This window comes from Bos grunniens, chromosome 13 (genome assembly GCF_055505025.1).
Source record: "Bos grunniens cultivar Pamir isolate PY7600 chromosome 13, Bosgru_T2T1.0, whole genome shotgun sequence".
Classification (NCBI taxonomy): Eukaryota; Metazoa; Chordata; class Mammalia; order Artiodactyla; family Bovidae; genus Bos; species Bos grunniens.
In genome coordinates, this window is record NC_141177.1 from 22,761,623 (window position 1) to 22,779,872 (window position 18,250).

The 18,250-nt window shown below is 42.1% G+C and overlaps 1 protein-coding gene across 1 annotated transcript; it reads left to right on the plus strand.

Annotated features, from left to right (window-relative positions):
• Positions 1-14,430: 14,430 nt before the first annotated feature.
• Positions 14,431-16,206, plus strand: DEFB132 (defensin beta 132). The gene is made up of 2 exons (XM_086332608.1): positions 14,431-14,545; positions 15,998-16,206. Exons 1-2 carry the CDS (start codon positions 14,431-14,433, stop codon positions 16,204-16,206), a joined length of 324 nt encoding a protein of 107 aa, XP_086188734.1.
• The last annotated feature ends 2,044 nt before the right edge of the window (positions 16,207-18,250 follow it).

Below are 18,250 nucleotides of genomic sequence, written 5' to 3' on the forward strand. Positions count from 1 at the left end.
CTGTAACTGAGACCCAGCACAGCCAAATAAATAAATAAAAATAAATACTGAAAAAAGTAAGAGAGAGATGATATCCTTTTCCTCCTTCTTGCTGAGCTCTGGGTAAAAATTAAAGGTAGGAACAACAGATGCCTCTTAAAAGACTCCAAGCCTCTCTGCCTTCATTCTGGGTTTGTCAATAAGGAAAATTGAGCATCCTTAGTAGAATTTGTATACTTAAATCAAAGATATCAGTTTATATAAAGTTACAGTAAGATGTGTAGAGATGAATGACTTTCACTTTTCATTCACTTTCATAGTAAGATGTGACTGTTTTATTGTTAACTCTGAGAATAAAAGCCACAGAATGCATAGTAAAAGGCAATAAGCATGGAATAATTATTTAATAATTGTCAGACAATTTGAATTTTTACACACAAACTGGGTTTGAATTTACTAATAAATACCAAAAGTTGCTGTTTTAGAGTGAAAATAAAGGAGTCCCTTTGTGCTCAGTGCCCTGCGCACACACTTTGCAAGTGACAGCAATTGGAGTTTGACTTCGAATTCCAGCATATGGGTTAAATTGTGCTCAGTCATGTCCTACTCTTTGCAACCCCATGGACTGTACCCTGCCAGGCTCCTCTGTCCATGGGATTTTCCAGGCAAGAATACTGGAGTGAGTTGCCGTTTCCTCTTCTAGGGGATTTTCCCAACCCAGGGATTGAACCCATGTCTCCTGCATCTCCTGTGCTGGCAGGTGGGTTCTTTACCACTGAGCCACCTGGGAAGCACTAGGAGTTGAAAGGATCACAGTGATTATCATTGCTTTTGGAACAGCTGCAATTGGCTATCTAGCTGACAAAAGATTTTATGTTAAGATTACTGTAGCAAATCTATGGTAAGCATTCACAATCAGAAAGACAACTTCAAGACAGTATATGCTTTTAACTTGAAGATTTAGAAAATAAAAGCTGTATGGTAGTTGTTTCTTTAAATTTGTCAGCAAAGTGATGTCTCTGCTTTCTAATATGTTGTCTAGGTTTGTCATAGTTTTGTTCTGTTTAATTTTGCTTTGGAGATTGGATGTTTATCAACAAACTGCTCTCTAAAGTATATTGTATCAAGTTAAAGTCACAGGAACAGTACAGAGCTGTCCCTGTTTTGCTTCACCTTTGCCAAGTAGCTAGAAGGCGTATTTTCCAGGACTGGGAGCTAATCTTCTAGATGTTCTATGAGTACTCAGTAAATTTACCCAGTAGCCAGTTAGACAGTCTAACCAAATCTGTGACCTGATGGCAGAGCTTTCTGCTTTATCATCTGCCCACTGCCCAACTTCAGATCTCATCTGAAGTCTTAATAAATACTGGAGCTCCAGGCAAGTAACACAAGTAGCTCTGTCCTATCCACCCCACTGCACTCTCCCCAGGCATGTCCCCATCCTTCAGGCAAGAAGTTCTTGCCTCTGGCTTTTGCTGCTATCTTGCTCCTCACTTCAGTAACCTTAAGTAACCTGAAATTCTCCATATTGAGAAGAGAGTGATGGAGGGGAGGGGAGACAGAAACAAAAGCACTAGGTACATCTGTTTTTAAATGGAAGGAAAATTTTTAAATGCCCATCTATGGAAAGAGGAAGAAATGAGAAAGAGGAGAGGTTTTTATTTATTTTATTTTTTTCTATTTTTATTTTATTTTATTTTTAAACTTTACAAATTGTATTAGTTTTGCCAAATATCAAAATGAATCCGCCACAGGTATACATGTGTTCCCCATCCTGAACCCTCCTCCCTCCTCCCTCCCCATACCATCCCTCTGGGTCGTCCCAGTGCACTAGCCCCAAGCATCCAGTATCGTGCATCGAACCTGGACTGGCGACTCATTTCATACATGATATTATACATGTTTCAATGCCATTCTCCCAAATCTTCCCACCCTCTCCCTCTTCCACAGAGTCCATAAAACTGTTCTATACATCAGTGTCTCTTTTGCTGTCTCGTACACAGGGTTATTGTTAGCATTTTTCTAAATTCCATATATATGCATTAGTATACCGTATTGGTGTTTTTCTTTCTGGCTTACTTCACTCTGTATAATAGGCTCCAGTTTCATCCACCTCATTAGAACTGATTCAAATGTATTCTTTTTAATGGCTGAGTAATACTCCATTGTGTATATGTACCCCAGCTTTCTTATCCATTCATCTGCTCGTGGGCATCTAGGTTGCTTCCACGTTCTGGCTATTATAAACAGTGCTGCGATGAACATTGGGGTACACGTGTCTCTTTCCCTTCTGGTTTCCTCAGTGTGTATGCCCAGCAGTGGGATTGCTGGATCATAAGGCAGTTTTATTTCCAGTTTTTTAAGGAATCTCCACACTGTTCTCCATAGTGGCTGTACTAGTTTGCATTCCCACCAACAGTGTAAGAGGGTTCCCTTTTCTCCACACCCTCGAGGAGAGGTTTTTAAAAGAAGCTAGACTTCTCTGAATATATCCTGTTTTGAAGATTTGACTTAGAAATTATTTAAACATTTTACCTAATATAAACAGGTAAAGTGTGTATTGAATTGATAGCATAACCACAAACAGAAGAGCTATTTGAAGTAGCAGATATTTGAAATAATCTCTCCCATTTTGTTTGTAAAAAGAAAAGATAGAAAAAGTAAAATACATGTTCATCAATAGGAAGTATTAGTTGCTCAGTCGTGCCAGACTCTGCGACTCCATGGACTGCAGCCCACCAGGCTCCTCTGTCTATGGGATTTTCCAGACAAGGATACTGGAGTGGGTTGCCATTTCTTTCTCCAGGAGATCTTCCCGACCCAGGGATAGAACCTGGGTCTCCTGCACTGCAGGCAGATTCTTTACCAACTGAGCTATGATGGAAGCCTCAATAGGGTCCATCAAAAGGGTTTAACTAAACCACTGTATGTTCATATATAAAAAGTTATGTAAAATTAGAAAAAAATAATGGAGATCTATATTTTTCAATATGAAGTGAGCTCTTAGACATGTTAAATTTTTTAAAGGACGCTGAAGAACAATAAGTATAGGATGATGCAATTATTTATTTTCTATAATTTATTATAAAAAGTGAAGTGAAAGTCATTCAGTCATGTCCGACTCTTTGCAACCCCGTAGACTGTACGGTCCATGGAATTCTCCAGGCCAGAATACCAGAGTGGGTAGCTGTTCCCTTCTCCAAGGAATCTTCCCAACCCAGGGATTGAACCCAGGTCTCCCACACTGCAGGCAGATTCTCTTGGATTCCTTACCATCTGAGCCATCAGGGAAGTTCATAATTTATTAATATCATGGAGTAAATTTGGCTGTTTTTCCTTTCAGTGTACAGTTCTATGAATTTTAACATCTTTAGATTCATGCAACCATCACCACAAACAGGACATTGTTTCATTGCTCTGAAACATACCACTTTGTATTCAAACTCTAATTGCACCATAACTCCTGGCAACCAGTGATCTATTTTGCCTGTAGTTTTGCCTTATCTGAAAATATCACAAAAATGGAACGTTTGAGGCTGACTTCTCTCATTTAACATGGCTTTAAGATTCATCCAAATTTCCCAAATATATTAATATCCATAATACATTCCTTTTTACTGCTAAATAGTATTGTATTCTAGACATTTAATACTGGTTTTTTATCCTTTCATTCACTGAAGGACATTTGGTTTGTTTGCAGTTTTTTGACTAACACAAGTAAAGTTGCTATAAACATTTGCTTATAGATTTTTGTGTTATTAAAAGTTTCCATTTTACTAAGGTAAATACCCAGGTGTAAGACTGCTAGGTTCTATGGTAAAGGTATGTTTAACGTTAAAGGAAACTGAAAACCCTTTTCCAGAGTGACTGCGGCATTTTCCATTGCCACCCCCTGAAAATTAATCAATGGAAACATCTTGCAAAATGGAGTTGAGAGGTCAGAAGGGGGAGCTCTCATACTCTACCACTCAAGGTTAATTGCATTATCAACAAGAAGAAAGTTAATACTTTACTACTTTACTACCCAGCAGGAAAAGGAAACAATTTCTCCTTGCCTGCCTATAGCCTTACCAATGACAAAACTGTCACTATTCAGCCAATGAAAAAGCCACTACGCTTTTCAGTGGCCTTTCAGTGCCCAGTTTATTCCCACAAACTGGTTTTAACAGCCTCTCTCAACTCCCCCTTCTTCTCTGTAAAAGAACATTTTCTCTACTTTTGTTCTCTGGACTTGCCTGTGGTTTACAATAGATTTATGCATCTCACATTGTGATTCTTTGCTGTTCCTGAATAAACCCATTTTACTTGTAAAACAACTGGCTGTTTTATTGTTTTGTTGCAGGAAGGAGGATCCCTTCCAGGGCCCAAGAGTGGGCTCTTGTCTAACACTTGGAAATGAATAGTCTGAGAAGACACACATGTTGACAAAGCAAGAGACTTTATTGGGAAGGGATGCCCAGGCTGAGAGCAGCAGAATAAGGGAACTCAGGGGAACTACTCCGCCCATGAGGCTTGCAGCCTTGAGTTTTATGGTAATTGGATTGATTTCCAGATTGTCTCTGGCCGATCACTCTGACTTAGCCTCCTTTCTGGTTGTGTGCATGGCTCAGCCAAGATGGATTCCAGAGAGGATTCTGGGAGGTTGGTAGGACGAATGGACTGGAGACTCCTCTCTCCTTTTGACCTATCCCGAATTTTTCTGCTTGGCGGTAGCTTGTTAGTTCTTCATTCTTTACCAGCACCTCCTTTCGAAGGTAACTCATGCAAGTGGCTACTATCTTGCATGGCCAGGGTGGCTGGTTTCAGTCAGTGTTTCCTCTAACAGTTTTAGGTCAACACCAGCAATGGGTGAGATTTCCATTTGCTTCACATCCTTGCCAGCACTTAATGTTGTCAGTGTGAAATGAAAATATGTCCTGCCATATCAATAAACAAACAAACACTCTTTTCCGTCAACACAAGAGAAGACTCTACACATGGACATCACTGGATGGTCAATACCGAAATCAGATGGATTATATTCTTTGCAGCCAAAGATGGAGAAGCTCTATACAGTTAGCAAAAATAGGACCAGGAGCTGACAGTGGCTCAGACCATGAACTCCTTATTGTCAAATTCAGATTTAAATTGAAGACAGTAGGGAAAACCACTAGACCATTTAGGTGTGACCTAAATCAAATCCCTTACGATTGTACAGTGGAAGTGAGAAATAGATTCAAGGGATTAGGTTTGATAGATAGAGTGCCTGAAGAACTATGGATGGAGGTTCATGACATTGTACAGGAGGCAGGGATCAAGACCATACTCAAGAAAAAGAAATGCAAAAAGGCAAAATGGTTTTCTTACAAATAGCTGTGAATAGAAGAGAAGTGAAAGGCAAAGGAGAAAAGATTTACCCATTTGAATGCAGAGTTCCAAAGAATAGCAAGGAGAGAGAAGAAAGCCTTCCTCAGTGATCAATGCAAAGAAATAGAAGAAAGCAATAGAATGGGAAAGACTAGAAATCTCTTCAAGAAAATTAGAGATACCAAAGGAACATTTCTTTCAAAGATGGGCTCAATAAATGACAGAAATCCTATGGACCTAACAGAAGCAGAAGATGTTAAGAAGAGGTGGCAAGAATACGAAGAACTATACAAAAAAGATCTTCACGATCCAGATAATCACAATGATGTGATCACTCACCTAGAGCCAGACATCCTGGAATGTTAAGTCAAGTGGGCCTTAGAAAGCATCACTACAAACAAAGCTAGTGGAGGTGATGGAATTCCATTTGAGCCATTTCAAATCCTAAAGGATGATGCTGTGAAAGTGCTGTACTCAATATGTCAGCAAATCTGGAAAACTCAGCAGTGGCCACAGGACTGGAAAAGGTCAGTTTTCATTCCAATCCCAAAGAAAGGTAATGCCAAAGAATGCTCAAACTACCACACAATTGCACTCATCTCACACGCTAGTAAAGTAATGCTCAAAATTCTCCAAGCCAGGCTTCAACAGTACGTGAACAGTGAACTTCCAGATGTTTAAACTGGAACATTGAAAAGGCATAGGACCCAGAGATCAAATTGCCAAAATCCACTGGATCATCAAAAAATCAAGAGAGTTCCAGAAAAACATCTATTTCTGCTTCATTGACTATGCCAACACCTTTGATAGTGTGGATCACAACAAACTGTGGAAAATTCTGAAAGAGATGAGAACACCAGACCACCTTATCTGCCACCTGAGAAATCTGTATGTAGATCAAGAAGCAACAGTTAGAACTGGACACGGAACAACAGACTGCTTCCAAATCGGGAGAGGAGTACATCAAGGCTGTATACTGTCATCCTGCTTATTTAACTTACATGCAGAGTACATCATGAAAAATGCTGGACTGGATGAAGCACAAGCTGGAATCAAGATTGCCAGGAGAAATATCAATAATCTCATATATGTAGATGACACCACTCTGATGGCAGAAAGCGAAGAAGAACTAAAGAGACTCTTGATGAAAGGGAAAGAGGAGAGTGAAAAAGTTGGCTTAAAATTCAACATTCAGAAAACTAAGATTATGGCATTTGGTCCCATCATTGCATGGAAAATAGATGGGGAAACAGTGGAAACAGTGACAGACTTAATTTTTGGGGGCTCCAAAATCACTGCAGATGGTGACTGCAGCCATGAAATTCAAAGATGCTTGCTTCTTGGAAGAAAAGCTATGACCAAGCTAGACAGCATATTAAAAAGCAGAGACATTACTTTGCCAACATAGGTCCATCTAGTCAAGGCTATGGTTTTTCCAGTAGTCATGTATAGATGTGAGAGTTGGACTATAAAGAAAACTGAATGCCGAAGAATTGATGTTTTTGAACTGTGGTGTTGGAGGAGATTCTTGAAAGTCCCTTGGACTGCAAGGAGATCCAACCAGTCTATCCTAAAGGAAATCAGTCCTGAATATTCATTGGAAGGACTGATGCTGAGGCTGAAACTCTAAAACTTTGGCCACCTGATGCGAAGAACTGACTCATTGGAAAAGAACCTGATGCTGGGAAAGATTGAAGGCAGGAGGAGAAGGGGATGACAGAGGATGAGATGTTTGGATGGCATCACTGACTTGATGGACATGAGTTTGAACAACCTCTGGGAGCTGGTGATAGGGAAGCCTGCGGTCCAGCAGTCCATGGGGTCACAAAGAGTCATATACAACTTAGTGACTGAACTGAAGGGACCCAGAGTAGATTTTTCTCCTCTGTCTCAACTTTACAAGAAACCAGAGCCATTGTACCAGCAAAGGCCCCTTATGCCCATCTGCTGCCTTGGGAGTTCCAAATGGATTTGAGTAAGTCTCTCCTTGTTCTAGGATCTCCCATATTGGTTGATGTTAGGTAGTTAGAATAGGAAACATGAGTCCAGAATGGTGCGGTGGCTAAAAGACAAGGAAGGGAAAAGCCCTGGAAAATAGAACAAAGGAAGGTCAGAGGACCAGAGTGAGGACCTCAGGTAGAACAAACAGCACTCCTGGCTAGCCCAATTTACATAGGGCAGGCCCAGGGGGAGGAAAAATACATATAAAAAGAGGAGCCAAAGGGCCGGGGATCTGTCTCTCTCTCTCTTTCTTTCATCCCCACCTCCCCCCCATGCCCTGAGTGCGCAGGGATGCGCTTCTCTTTGGGTCGGCATGCCCTCACAACTCGAGGATGGATTTTCCTGATATTTTCTAAGTAAAATAGAGCTGTAACACAGAGCTGTAACACTGATTTGTTTAAGAGCTATAACACGGTCTGTTCGAGACCTGAGAGCTATAACACGGTCTGTCCAAGACCCAAGAGCTGTGACGTGCCGAGGGCTTTAATGTCCGTCACTCCAAATCTTTGTTGTGATGAGACAGAACCGAGGAGCATACACTCGCCTGACAGCTGAGATCTTGAATTTTTAATTTGATGAGGTATAACAGGTACCTGCTCCCTCCCATTAAAGTACTGAAGAGAGACCTGGCTGAAAGATATCTGGCACTGGTAGATATATCCACCCAAGGTCTGGATACTGGGTGGGGCTTGGTTGGAAGTTACCAAGAAATACCCCAGGCTGGGTTGGAAGACACCTCGGTGGCTCCCTTGTAGAAAGACATAAGACAGAACTTGTGAGTACCTAGTTAACTGTGTTACAGGGAGGAAACCAATTCTGACTCCCTGTTGGAAACTGCTTCTTTGACTTGCTTTTATTATTATAATCATACTCAGTGGCTTGCCTGAAGGACCCTGCCCCTCTGCTTGACTGTAAACTGAAGTGCCTTTGTTCAGCTCATGGAGGGATAGTTTGTCCCTACCAACCTGTGAATAGAAGAGATCAACACACCCCCTTCCAAAGGCTGGCCATTTCCTTGGAGACGTTTTACAGGACTGAAGACCCTCTCACTTTAGTTCCCCACTGCATCTCCCTCTCTATTCTGCCTTTTGACTTTAGTTCCTCATTGCTTCTTTCTGATCTATAAAAGAACCTGGCATCCAGACCCCAATAAGATGGTAATTTTGAGGCTCTAGCCTGCCATCTTCTCATTTTGCCGGCTCACCGATTAAAGTCTCTTCCTTGCCTCGACACCTTGTCTCTGGGGTCCATTGGCCTATCGTTCGGGGAGCAGAGTGAGCGTGGACTCTGTAGGTAACAACAAATCTCACCCTAAATATTGAGGGGGCTCTTTAATGCGTATGCAGTTAAAAATTAAAAGCTGGCTCGGTAAAACCTTAAACAAGGCCTTCTAGGGGAAAGCTCAGATGTCTCTGTGTCTTTGAGATGTATCTGACCTTCCTAGGTTGTTCTGTTTGTCCGTGTTAGCCTATAAGAAGTCTTTTTGCATTTTTAATCATTGGCAACTCTGTGGAGATATTTATTGGTGGTAAAATGATATAGTCTTTAAAAATTAGAGAAACTAACAAGTTATTAAATCTAGAGTGCTCTCGTTGCAAACAACTGTTTTGTTGGTACCTATAAAAGTCAAATTAACTGAAGAACTTTTCTTGAGGAAGAAAAATTGATTTAGGAAGCTCATTGTGGTTTTCCCCTCAATGGGCCTTACAGATGCTAATAAGAGCATTAAGAATATCAACAAACAACTTGGAGGGGGAAAAAAAGTCTAGCTATTATTTCAACGAGGTAAAAAAAATTTTTTAAGGCATTACCTAAAATGAATAAAAAATTCTTTGGATGATTACTTAGAATGGGATAAATAGACATTTATGTGATTAAACGATTCAATATTACTACACTACCCAAAGCTAATGAGCCATGAGGGACACCCTACTGGTCCCCAACAATAAAAACTAACCAAGTCTGTTCTATTACCCCAGTTTAAGTTTATATATTTAAGGGACTAGAAAAATTTACACTGAGATATCCTACCAATTATTTTGGGACAGTTAGGCCAAAAGGCCTGACTTCCTCAACTTTACCCAACTCTGGGGATCCCAGGGCCTTTTATATAAAAGTAAAGTAAAATAGACAGGGAACAAAAAGAAAAAGCCTTCTAAATGCTCCCCTAAGACCAAAGCTTGTTGATCAGTTCCTTATGAAAACTAAAGGTATGGAAAAAGTTGGTGGAATTTTACAGCTCTTATTTAATTATATTGTGGGATAAATAAGGCATATCAATTGCATTGAGTAAATATTAACTAAAAGTACTGAGGAAACCTGAGCTATACAAAATAAGTAAAAACTGAGAATTAACATACAGGGGCTCATAAAATAAAAATAATGATTTTGCTTTGATTTAATTTATAAACTCAGAAAGATCTTTGCTAAATGACTTATACAAACCTTTGAAGATGTGATAAATTAAAGCTCTAAAGTTATAAAACACAGAACTTCATAAATTACATTTCAGTTTGCTAAAAATCTTGCCACTGATTTTAGTAACTTTAGGCAGCAAAACTATTTGAAAAACTAAGCAACTGCCTTTGTCTCACAAATGTCTAAACCAGAGTATGAATATAGGCCACGAGGACCTAGACTAAGCCCAATTAAGCAGGCAAGACCTGAAAGACCAAAGGGGGAAAAAAGTGGCAATTTTAAATCTAAATTACTGAGACTGTTCCCACTGCAAAACGTTACAGATGATTGTTCTTTAGTCGCCGGGCTGTGCCCCACTCTTTGCGACCCCATGGACTTCAGCCTGCCAGGCTTCCCTGTTACAGATAGTAAGCCTTAATCATCTGAGCAAGCAACTTTAAGATATTCCAACTGTTTATTAACTAGTAAGCTTATATCAATATTGTGATACCTGGTTCATATCTAAGCTTTTACTAAAGCCATGAGATCTCTGGTTTGTTTATGTCATGTACACTTTATATGTATGAGCTATCTCTACTTCTAAAAGGTAATTAAAGCTGGGATGGGAAATACCCTTAAAATTTCCCTTAGAATTGTAAATATCTCTTACAAAAGGGTAACTTCTTAGTTTTCAGAGCTTTTCATATGTCTGATGCTTTCTTAAAAACAATTAACCTAAAGTAATCCTTCTGTCAAAGAGATATATTTTGGGGTGGCAAACTCTGCTACCCTTTCTGTAGTGAGCTGTGGGACCTCTCAACCCAAATATACTATTCCACTCCACCGTCCAAACCAAAAACACAGCTCCTAAATTACTATTCTCATAATTCATTTTATATCAAAACTGTAACAAAAAATCTTCCAACAAACAAAGCCCAGGGCCAGATGGCTTCACAGGCGAATTCTACCAAAAGTTTAGAGAAGAGCTAAACTAAACCTAGGGGCTTCCCTGGTGGCTCAGAGAGTAAAGAATCCACCTGCAGTACAAGAGACCTGGGGTGGATCCCTCAGTTGGGAAGAACCCCTGGAGAAGGGCATGACAACCCACTGCAATATTTTTTCCTGGAGAATCCCCATGGACAGAGAAGCCTGGTTGACCACAGTCCACGGGGTCACAAAGAGTCAGACATGACCGAGCGACTAAGCACAGCACAGCAAACTAAACCTATCCTGCTAAACTTTTCCTGCTTAAACTCTTCCAGAAAATTTTAGTAAAACTAAGAAGTAAGCAACTATGAACTGTCTTTACATGGCATTTTATAAATTGGGGGAAATAACTATCTGAAGACCTGTTCTGCCAGGCTGTCCCCTGAGCACAGAGTCCCTCATTTCTGCTCTCCACACTGAACTCCTTTCAGGGGATGGGTCAGCTACAGCAGCATATGACTTAATCCTTGTAAAGTCAGATGGCAATTGCCAATTTGTAGTTGACAGGGAGCCCCTTTCACATGGACACCCAATATAAACTTGTTGCAAAACCAGAAACAGTTCAAATTTGCTGTCTCAGTTTCCCCTCATAGGTATGCTTGCGTGCTAAGTCACTTCAGTAGTGTCTGACTCTGCGACCCTCCAAGCTCCTCTGTCCATAGGATTCTCCAGGCAAGAATACTGGAGTGGGTTGCCATGCCCCCCTCCAGGGGATCTTCCCGACCCAGGGATCGAACCCACGTCTCCTATGGCTCCTGCCTTGCAGGCAGATTTGTTAGGGGAAGCACACTGACTGAAACAGCCCACCCTGGCTGGGCACCATAGTAAACATTTGCATGAGTTGTTAGGAGGTCCTGGTAAGGAACACGGAACTAATAAGCCACCAGCAAGAAGAGTTCGGGAAAAGTCAAAAGGAGACACCACATATCCAACCACCTCCCAGAATCCTTCTCGATGGCATCCGTCTTGGCTAAGCAAGGTGTGCACCACCAGGAAGGACTCTGAGTCAGAATGACTGGCTAAAGACGACCCGGAAACTAATCCCATCACCATAAAACCCAAGACTACGAACCACATGGTGGGGCAGTTCTCCTGGGTTCCTTTACCCTGCTGCTCTCCACCAGGGTGCCCTATTCCCAAGAAAATCTCTTGCCTTGTCAGCACATGTGTCTCCTCAGACAATTCATTTCCGAATGTTAGACAAGAGCCCAGCTTCGGGCCCTGAAAGCAGTCCCCCTTCCTGCAACAGATTCTTTACCACTGAGCCACCAGGGAAGCCCCCTCACAGGTATAACAGATGCTAATAAAAACATTCAATTAATGAACAAGAGAATGGGGAGAGGCTAAGGAGAATTCCGGGGATGCTTCCCAACAAGATTGAAATTTTTAAAGAGTTATTTAAAAATAAGATAAGCAAAGCAAATATTGATAGCAATGAAACAAACAGGAAACAGAAAGGGGAGAGTCTTGGGACTCATCCCAGCAGGTGGAAGTCTTTAGACTGTTACTAAGAAATAGAATTGTTGCAGTAACAAGGAAAAAAGAGGAACTAGCTTTTCTCTTTCCTTTTCCTGAGAACACAAATAAAGAAAACAGTGAGCAGGCCTGATTTCTTGTTTTTTACTTTAACTGCTCCTAACTCTGAACGTGTGTAACTAAGTTTCCTTTTCGGCCCCCTAACTCTGCAGGAGCTATAATTCTCATTTTTTCCTTGGACTCTATGCTAAACACATCCTGTATCTGGGGTTTACCCTTACAAACACCCTTTCCCTTGTAGTTACGTATCAGAAAGAAGGCCGCAGAGCCACCAAACTGCTAGACTCAATTACTGGGTTACTGACACCAGTCTATGACTGTCTTTGAAAGAATGCAAGAGGAAGAAATCAAGATTCTATCACACTTGTTCCTCATCATGACTTCCAGCTGATTCCTGACTGCCAAGCCCTTGCCTTATATAAGCCTCTAGACTCCTCAAGGAGCGAGGGGACAGTTCTTGAGGCATGAGCCAACTGTGTTCCCCTCTCCGTCGGCTGAGAATTAAAGCCCCCTTTCTATTTTTTGTAAACTTTGTCTCTGTATTTTTTTATTCACCTTCGGTTTTCAGAAAAAGCCAAGATTTTGGCCAACATCAGAATGACTAAAATGGTCATGGATGAGTTAAAACAAAGGTTTAATGCAGCACTACCAAAGGCTGGGTGAGCCAAAGGGACCCCCTGCTGGTCCCCCAACATTAAGGACCCCAAACAAGTCTTCTCTGTTTATCCCAGTATGCTGCTGCTAAGTCACTTCAGTCGTGTCCGACTCTGTGCGATCCCATAGACGGCAGCCCACCAGACTTCCCCACCTCTGGGATTCTCCAGGCAAGAACACCGGAATGGGCTGCCATTTCCTTCTCCAGTGCATGAAAGTGAAAAGTGAAAGTGAAGTCGCTCAGTTGTGCCCGACCCTCAGCGACCCCGTGGGCTGCAGCCTTCCAGGCTCCTCCGTCCGTGGGATTTTCCAGGCAAGAGTACTGGAGTGGGGTGCCATTGCCTTAATATAATTTTAAAAGCTGGAAGGCAGATATTACAATGGGAAACCTGACCCACAGTCCCTTGGGACAAAGGTTAGGCAGATTAATCAAAATAAAGATCAACTAGAGTCCAGGATAGGGGGCCTGGGGGATGTGTGTGGTCTATCTTAGTTCTCAAAGAACTGCACAAAGATATGTATTAGATTATTATGTATATCCCTTGAGGAGGAACTAGGACTCTTTAATTGCTAAATTATTGTCATTACATTTCTTGTTTTCTTGCTTTTCCTGTGTTTTCTGCATTCCCTCCTTTCCCTGAATAGTAGCCGCCTGTGCCTGCTCTTTGGAACTCAGGAAAGGCTTGGACACTAAAGCTATTTTTTATAAGAAGCAGGGGATAAAGGGGCTTTGTATCTGAGAGGGCCCCTCAGGGCCCTGCTCAGTTTCAATGAGAGTATTCATATTGAAGGGGTTTCCCAGGTGACTCAGTAGTAAAGAATTTGCCTGCCAAAGCAAGGGATGCAAGAGAGGCCAGTTCTATCCCCAGGTCGAGAAGATCCCCTGGTGTAGGAAATGGCAACCCACTCCAATATTCCTGCCTGGAAAACTTACATGGTCAGAGGAGCCTGGCAGGCTACCATCCACGGGGTCACAAAGAATCAGACACAACTGAGCCCACATGTATTCATATTGAAACAGGCAAAAAGTAATATTCCTATAGGTAAATCATACTAGATATGTATTTTGTTTCCATAGTTTGTTTTTACCATCAGTTAGGTTGCTTTTGGTTTTCTGCTACTGTGAACAACGTTGAGATAAATCTCTCTGTGTACTTGTTTAATTATTTCATCAGACAGAAGTCCAAAGAACAGAGTCTCTTGAGTCAAAAGGTTAGCATTATTTTTAAGACTTCTGATGCCAAATTGCTCTACAAAAGCAAAACTCCCAGCAACATTTCGAGAGAACACGTTTCCCCATACCCTCACCAACACTGGCTAGAAGACAGTTTCAAAGATGGGTGCTCTTTGTTCTGTTTCTCTCTCACTGCTAATAGCCTAGAATACAGGTGCTCAATAAATCAATCCAGGCTACAGGCTATTAGACACTCTGATCTAACCTGTCTGTTCTGGGTTTCAGAGACTTCTCCTGGCTCACTGCCCAGGAGCTTGGCATTGTGTAGACCCTATAAAGGCAGTAGCTCCAAGCATATGACAGTAGAGGACCCTGACTCCACCAAACCACCATCTACTCCCCAGGCCAGCCCTTCAGCCATGAAGCTCCTGCTCCTGGTCTTTACAGCCCTGGGATTCCTGGTGACCCCAGGTAAACTGGATGGAGAAGAGTGAAGGGACTGGGAGCCAGGAACACCAGCAGATCTGGTTTCTCTGGTGACAGACAAGCCAGGTTGGAAGTAGGCAGGGCTCAGCCCACTGAGCTCTGACCTAAAGTGGGGGTCTCCCAGCATCCACCACTGTCCCCAATACCCCTTATCCATCCATCAAACCTATACCCTATACCAAAACCTATCCATCCCAATTTTTTCCCATTCTAAAACAAGAGTCAGCCCCAACTTGGTTCAAAATATCTCCCTTTCCCCTTACATGAGCTCTCTACATCTAAGCTCCTAAAACGCTGAGAAGGCGTCTCTCTTCCACATTTGCAGCCTCTGAGATCAGACCCAGGTCTGTGCTCAGAGGAGAGACCAAGCCCTGGGGTAAAAAATTCAGGAGCACCTGCCTACACCCAAGAGGGCTGGCAGGGAGAACAGGAGACCTCTTAAGAAGGTAAGTGTACATAAAATGTCAAAGGAGGTGCTCAGCTCAAACACTGGGGGAAGAGAATGAAGAACCAGAGAGAAAATTCAGAGAGCCAGGCAATGGGTGTGAAGAACCAGAGGAGAAGCCTCTCAGAAGATGCCAGGGCTGTGGGCCCATGGTGGACACAGAGCACAGAGACAAAGCCCTCAGGTTTGATGAGAAGGTTGTACTTGGTAACGGTGTATGAATGCAAAATAGCCTGTCATAGCAACCATTATTTTCTCTGTAATGATTCAACTTTTTTTTTTCCCCCACTCTGGGTTGATTGATATTGACAAGTTCATAATCCTTAAGAACAAGTGAGGCAGGAACACCTTTAAAAGGAGATGTGGGGTACACTGGGACAATCCTGAGGGATGGGATGGGGAGGGAGATGGGAGAGGGGTTCAGGATGGGGGACACATGTACACCCATGGCTGATTCATGTCAATGTATGGCAAAAAACACTACAATATTATACAGTAATTAGCCTCCAATTAAAATAAATAAATTAAAAAAAAAAAAAAGGAGATGTGGGATGAGTAAAAACAGCCACAAGTACCCCTTGGAGTGTTCAAATGCCTCCCCAACAATGAAGACCTGGCTCCCCGGTCCCCTTTTCACTCAGACGTTCTGTGGTACAAACTACAGCAAAAATGAGAAGCTTTAGCTGTTGCAAAGATGTAGATGCTGGCAAAGACAAAGAGCTCTTCTGCATTCCCAGAGGCCATCCATCAAGGGAAATTCTGTCTCCTCCTGCGTTCTTCTCAAGACTCATATTTCAAGCATACATTTGAGGATAAAATGTCTGCTTTAGAGACTTCCCTGGCAGTCTAGTGGGGTGAGGGTTCTATTCCTGGTCAGAGTTCAGGATCCCACATGCCCATAGTGGGGCCAAAAACCAAAAAAGCCCCAACCCCTTGGCAGTCCCTCAATTGTTTCTAACCTTGGATTCTCTATCTTTTCTTCTCCATTGCAGCCAAAGGGGGCGGGACAATTTGTGGGCGTAAGATCGCGGGACACTGCAAGCTGGAATGCGGCTCCCTGGAAAAAACGATATTCATGTGTGACAGGTACAAACAGTGTTGTGTCAAAGGCCTCTTCATAGCACAGCCCGTGATGCAACCACCCATCCAGAAGCCTAACAAACCAGATACACAGTTGGCCAAAGCAAGGACCAATGGGTAAGACAATAGAATCTTCAAGAAGCCGAAGGACTATCATGACTTAAAGCTCCTGTTTTGTCTCTCTGCATCTTTCACTCAATAAACAGTTTGGGGAGGGAGGAGGGTTCAGGATGGGGAACACATGTATACCTGTGGCAGATTCGTTTTGATATATGGCAAAACCAATACAATATTGTAAAGTTAAATAAAATAAAATTTAAAATACTAAAAAAAAATAAATAAACAATTTGGAGTTTGTATCTATCCTACAGTAACGGCTGCTCTGTGGACTCATCCATGGGGTGTGCGTCAGCTTGGGTCTTCCAAGAGCCAATGCCAAGACAGAATTAGACACAAAACCATTTATTAAGGGGGAACACCTGTGATGGAAGGCGGTGAGAAGGAGTAGACAGGGAGAGTCCTCATACTACATTACTGGTCTGATACCTGAAAAGGAAAGATAGACAGACAGAGGACTGGATAGGAGGAGCCTGAGGCTGAAGATTGAAGAAAAGTCTCAGCCAAGCCCATCAAGGCCCCAAAACAAGAACTGCTCCTCAAAGGAGCCCCACCCAGGGCAGGGATGGCTAGGCACTGGGTTCAGTCACTGGCTGGGAGCAGCCCCTGGAGAACACGACCTTGGGGAGAATGCTACGGCACATCTGGAAATATGGCAGCTGAAGGCTCTCCACCAACTACATCCTCAAGACAGTTCTCCTGACGGGAGATCTGAGTGGGGCACCCCATGCCTGCCACAAAGCATGGGAGAGAAAGGAGCTGAATGCATGTATTTGGCCTCCATGTGGATCAACAGATGAGGTACTCATTTGCATAATGAAATGGACAAAAATACATAGATCTGACATTCGTAGCAGTTTCTGAAAGCAAGGCAATGATGCTGGTGACTTGAATGTGCCCAGCCATATCATATATATATCACATCAGTTCAGTTCACTCAGTTGTGTCCAACCCTGCAACCCCATGGACTGCAGCACGCCAGGCTTCCCTGACCACCACCAACTCCCAGAGCATGCTCAAACTCATATCCATCGAGTCAGTGATAGCCATATCATGTAAAGTTGGCATAATCCTATCAGAAGGCCGAGTGAAAACAAGTACAAAGAAACAGGTCTTTTATTCATTTAAACCAGTTAATGCTACTTCTGGAAATCTATATCCTTTCTAAAAAATGTTTTAAAAGTTAAAAACCTTAAACCTTGTTCGTGTTCTTTGGCTGAGAGACTCTAATGTAAGGAATGGCTGTATTCTGAGGAAATAACCAGGATCCGCAGTTTTAAAATGATGGATGGTAACTTCCCTGGTGGTCCAGTGGTTAAGACTTCACGCTCCCAACGCAGAACTAGATCCCACATGCTGCAACTAAGATCTGGTGCAACCAAATAAATTTAAAGTAAAAATGTGTGAACAGGCATAACCTTAACAGCATAGTTTAAAATAATGAAAAACCAGAAGCTGCCTAAATGTCCAGGGATGAGGGAAATGTGAAGCAAAGTAGCTATAGATTCATAATGTGGATACTATGTACCTCTTAAAAAGGAGAAGTTTAGGGACCTTCCTGGTGGTCCAGCGGTTAAGAATCCCACGTTGCAATGCAGGAAATGCAGGTTTGATCCCTGGTCAGGGAGCTAAGATCCCACACACTGTGGGGCAATTACTGAGCCTTCATGAAGCAACTAAGACCTGATGCAGCCAAATAAATAATAAACAATTTTTTCCTTAAAGGATAAGTTTAGAGTTCTCTTCAGTCATAAAGGATAACTTTGATGTGCTATTAAAGAGCAATTTTAAAAATCATATGTATAAGTTGATCCCATTTTACAACAAAAACACAAGCACACACGCAAACCATTACCCAAAACACTGGGATGCTCTCAACAGCTACCGTTTTTACTCCACACCCTCCTCAAAGATGAAATACAGGGCATCCCAAAATAGATTCAACTCTACAATAGAGTCATGAGAAATACAAGTTGTACTGAAGATGCCATGGGGAGATGTGGGAGAAATTTTGCATCACCCCTATCCAACAAAATTTCATAACAATT

Coding starts and splice junctions, on each gene's coding strand:
- DEFB132 (XM_086332608.1), top strand. CDS start 14,431: ATGACAGTAGAGGACCCTGACTCCACCAAACCACCATCTACTCCCCAG. Junction 14,546..15,997: donor GGGATTCCTGGTGACCCCAG/GTAAACTGGATG, acceptor TCTCCATTGCAG/CCAAAGGGGGCGGGACAATT.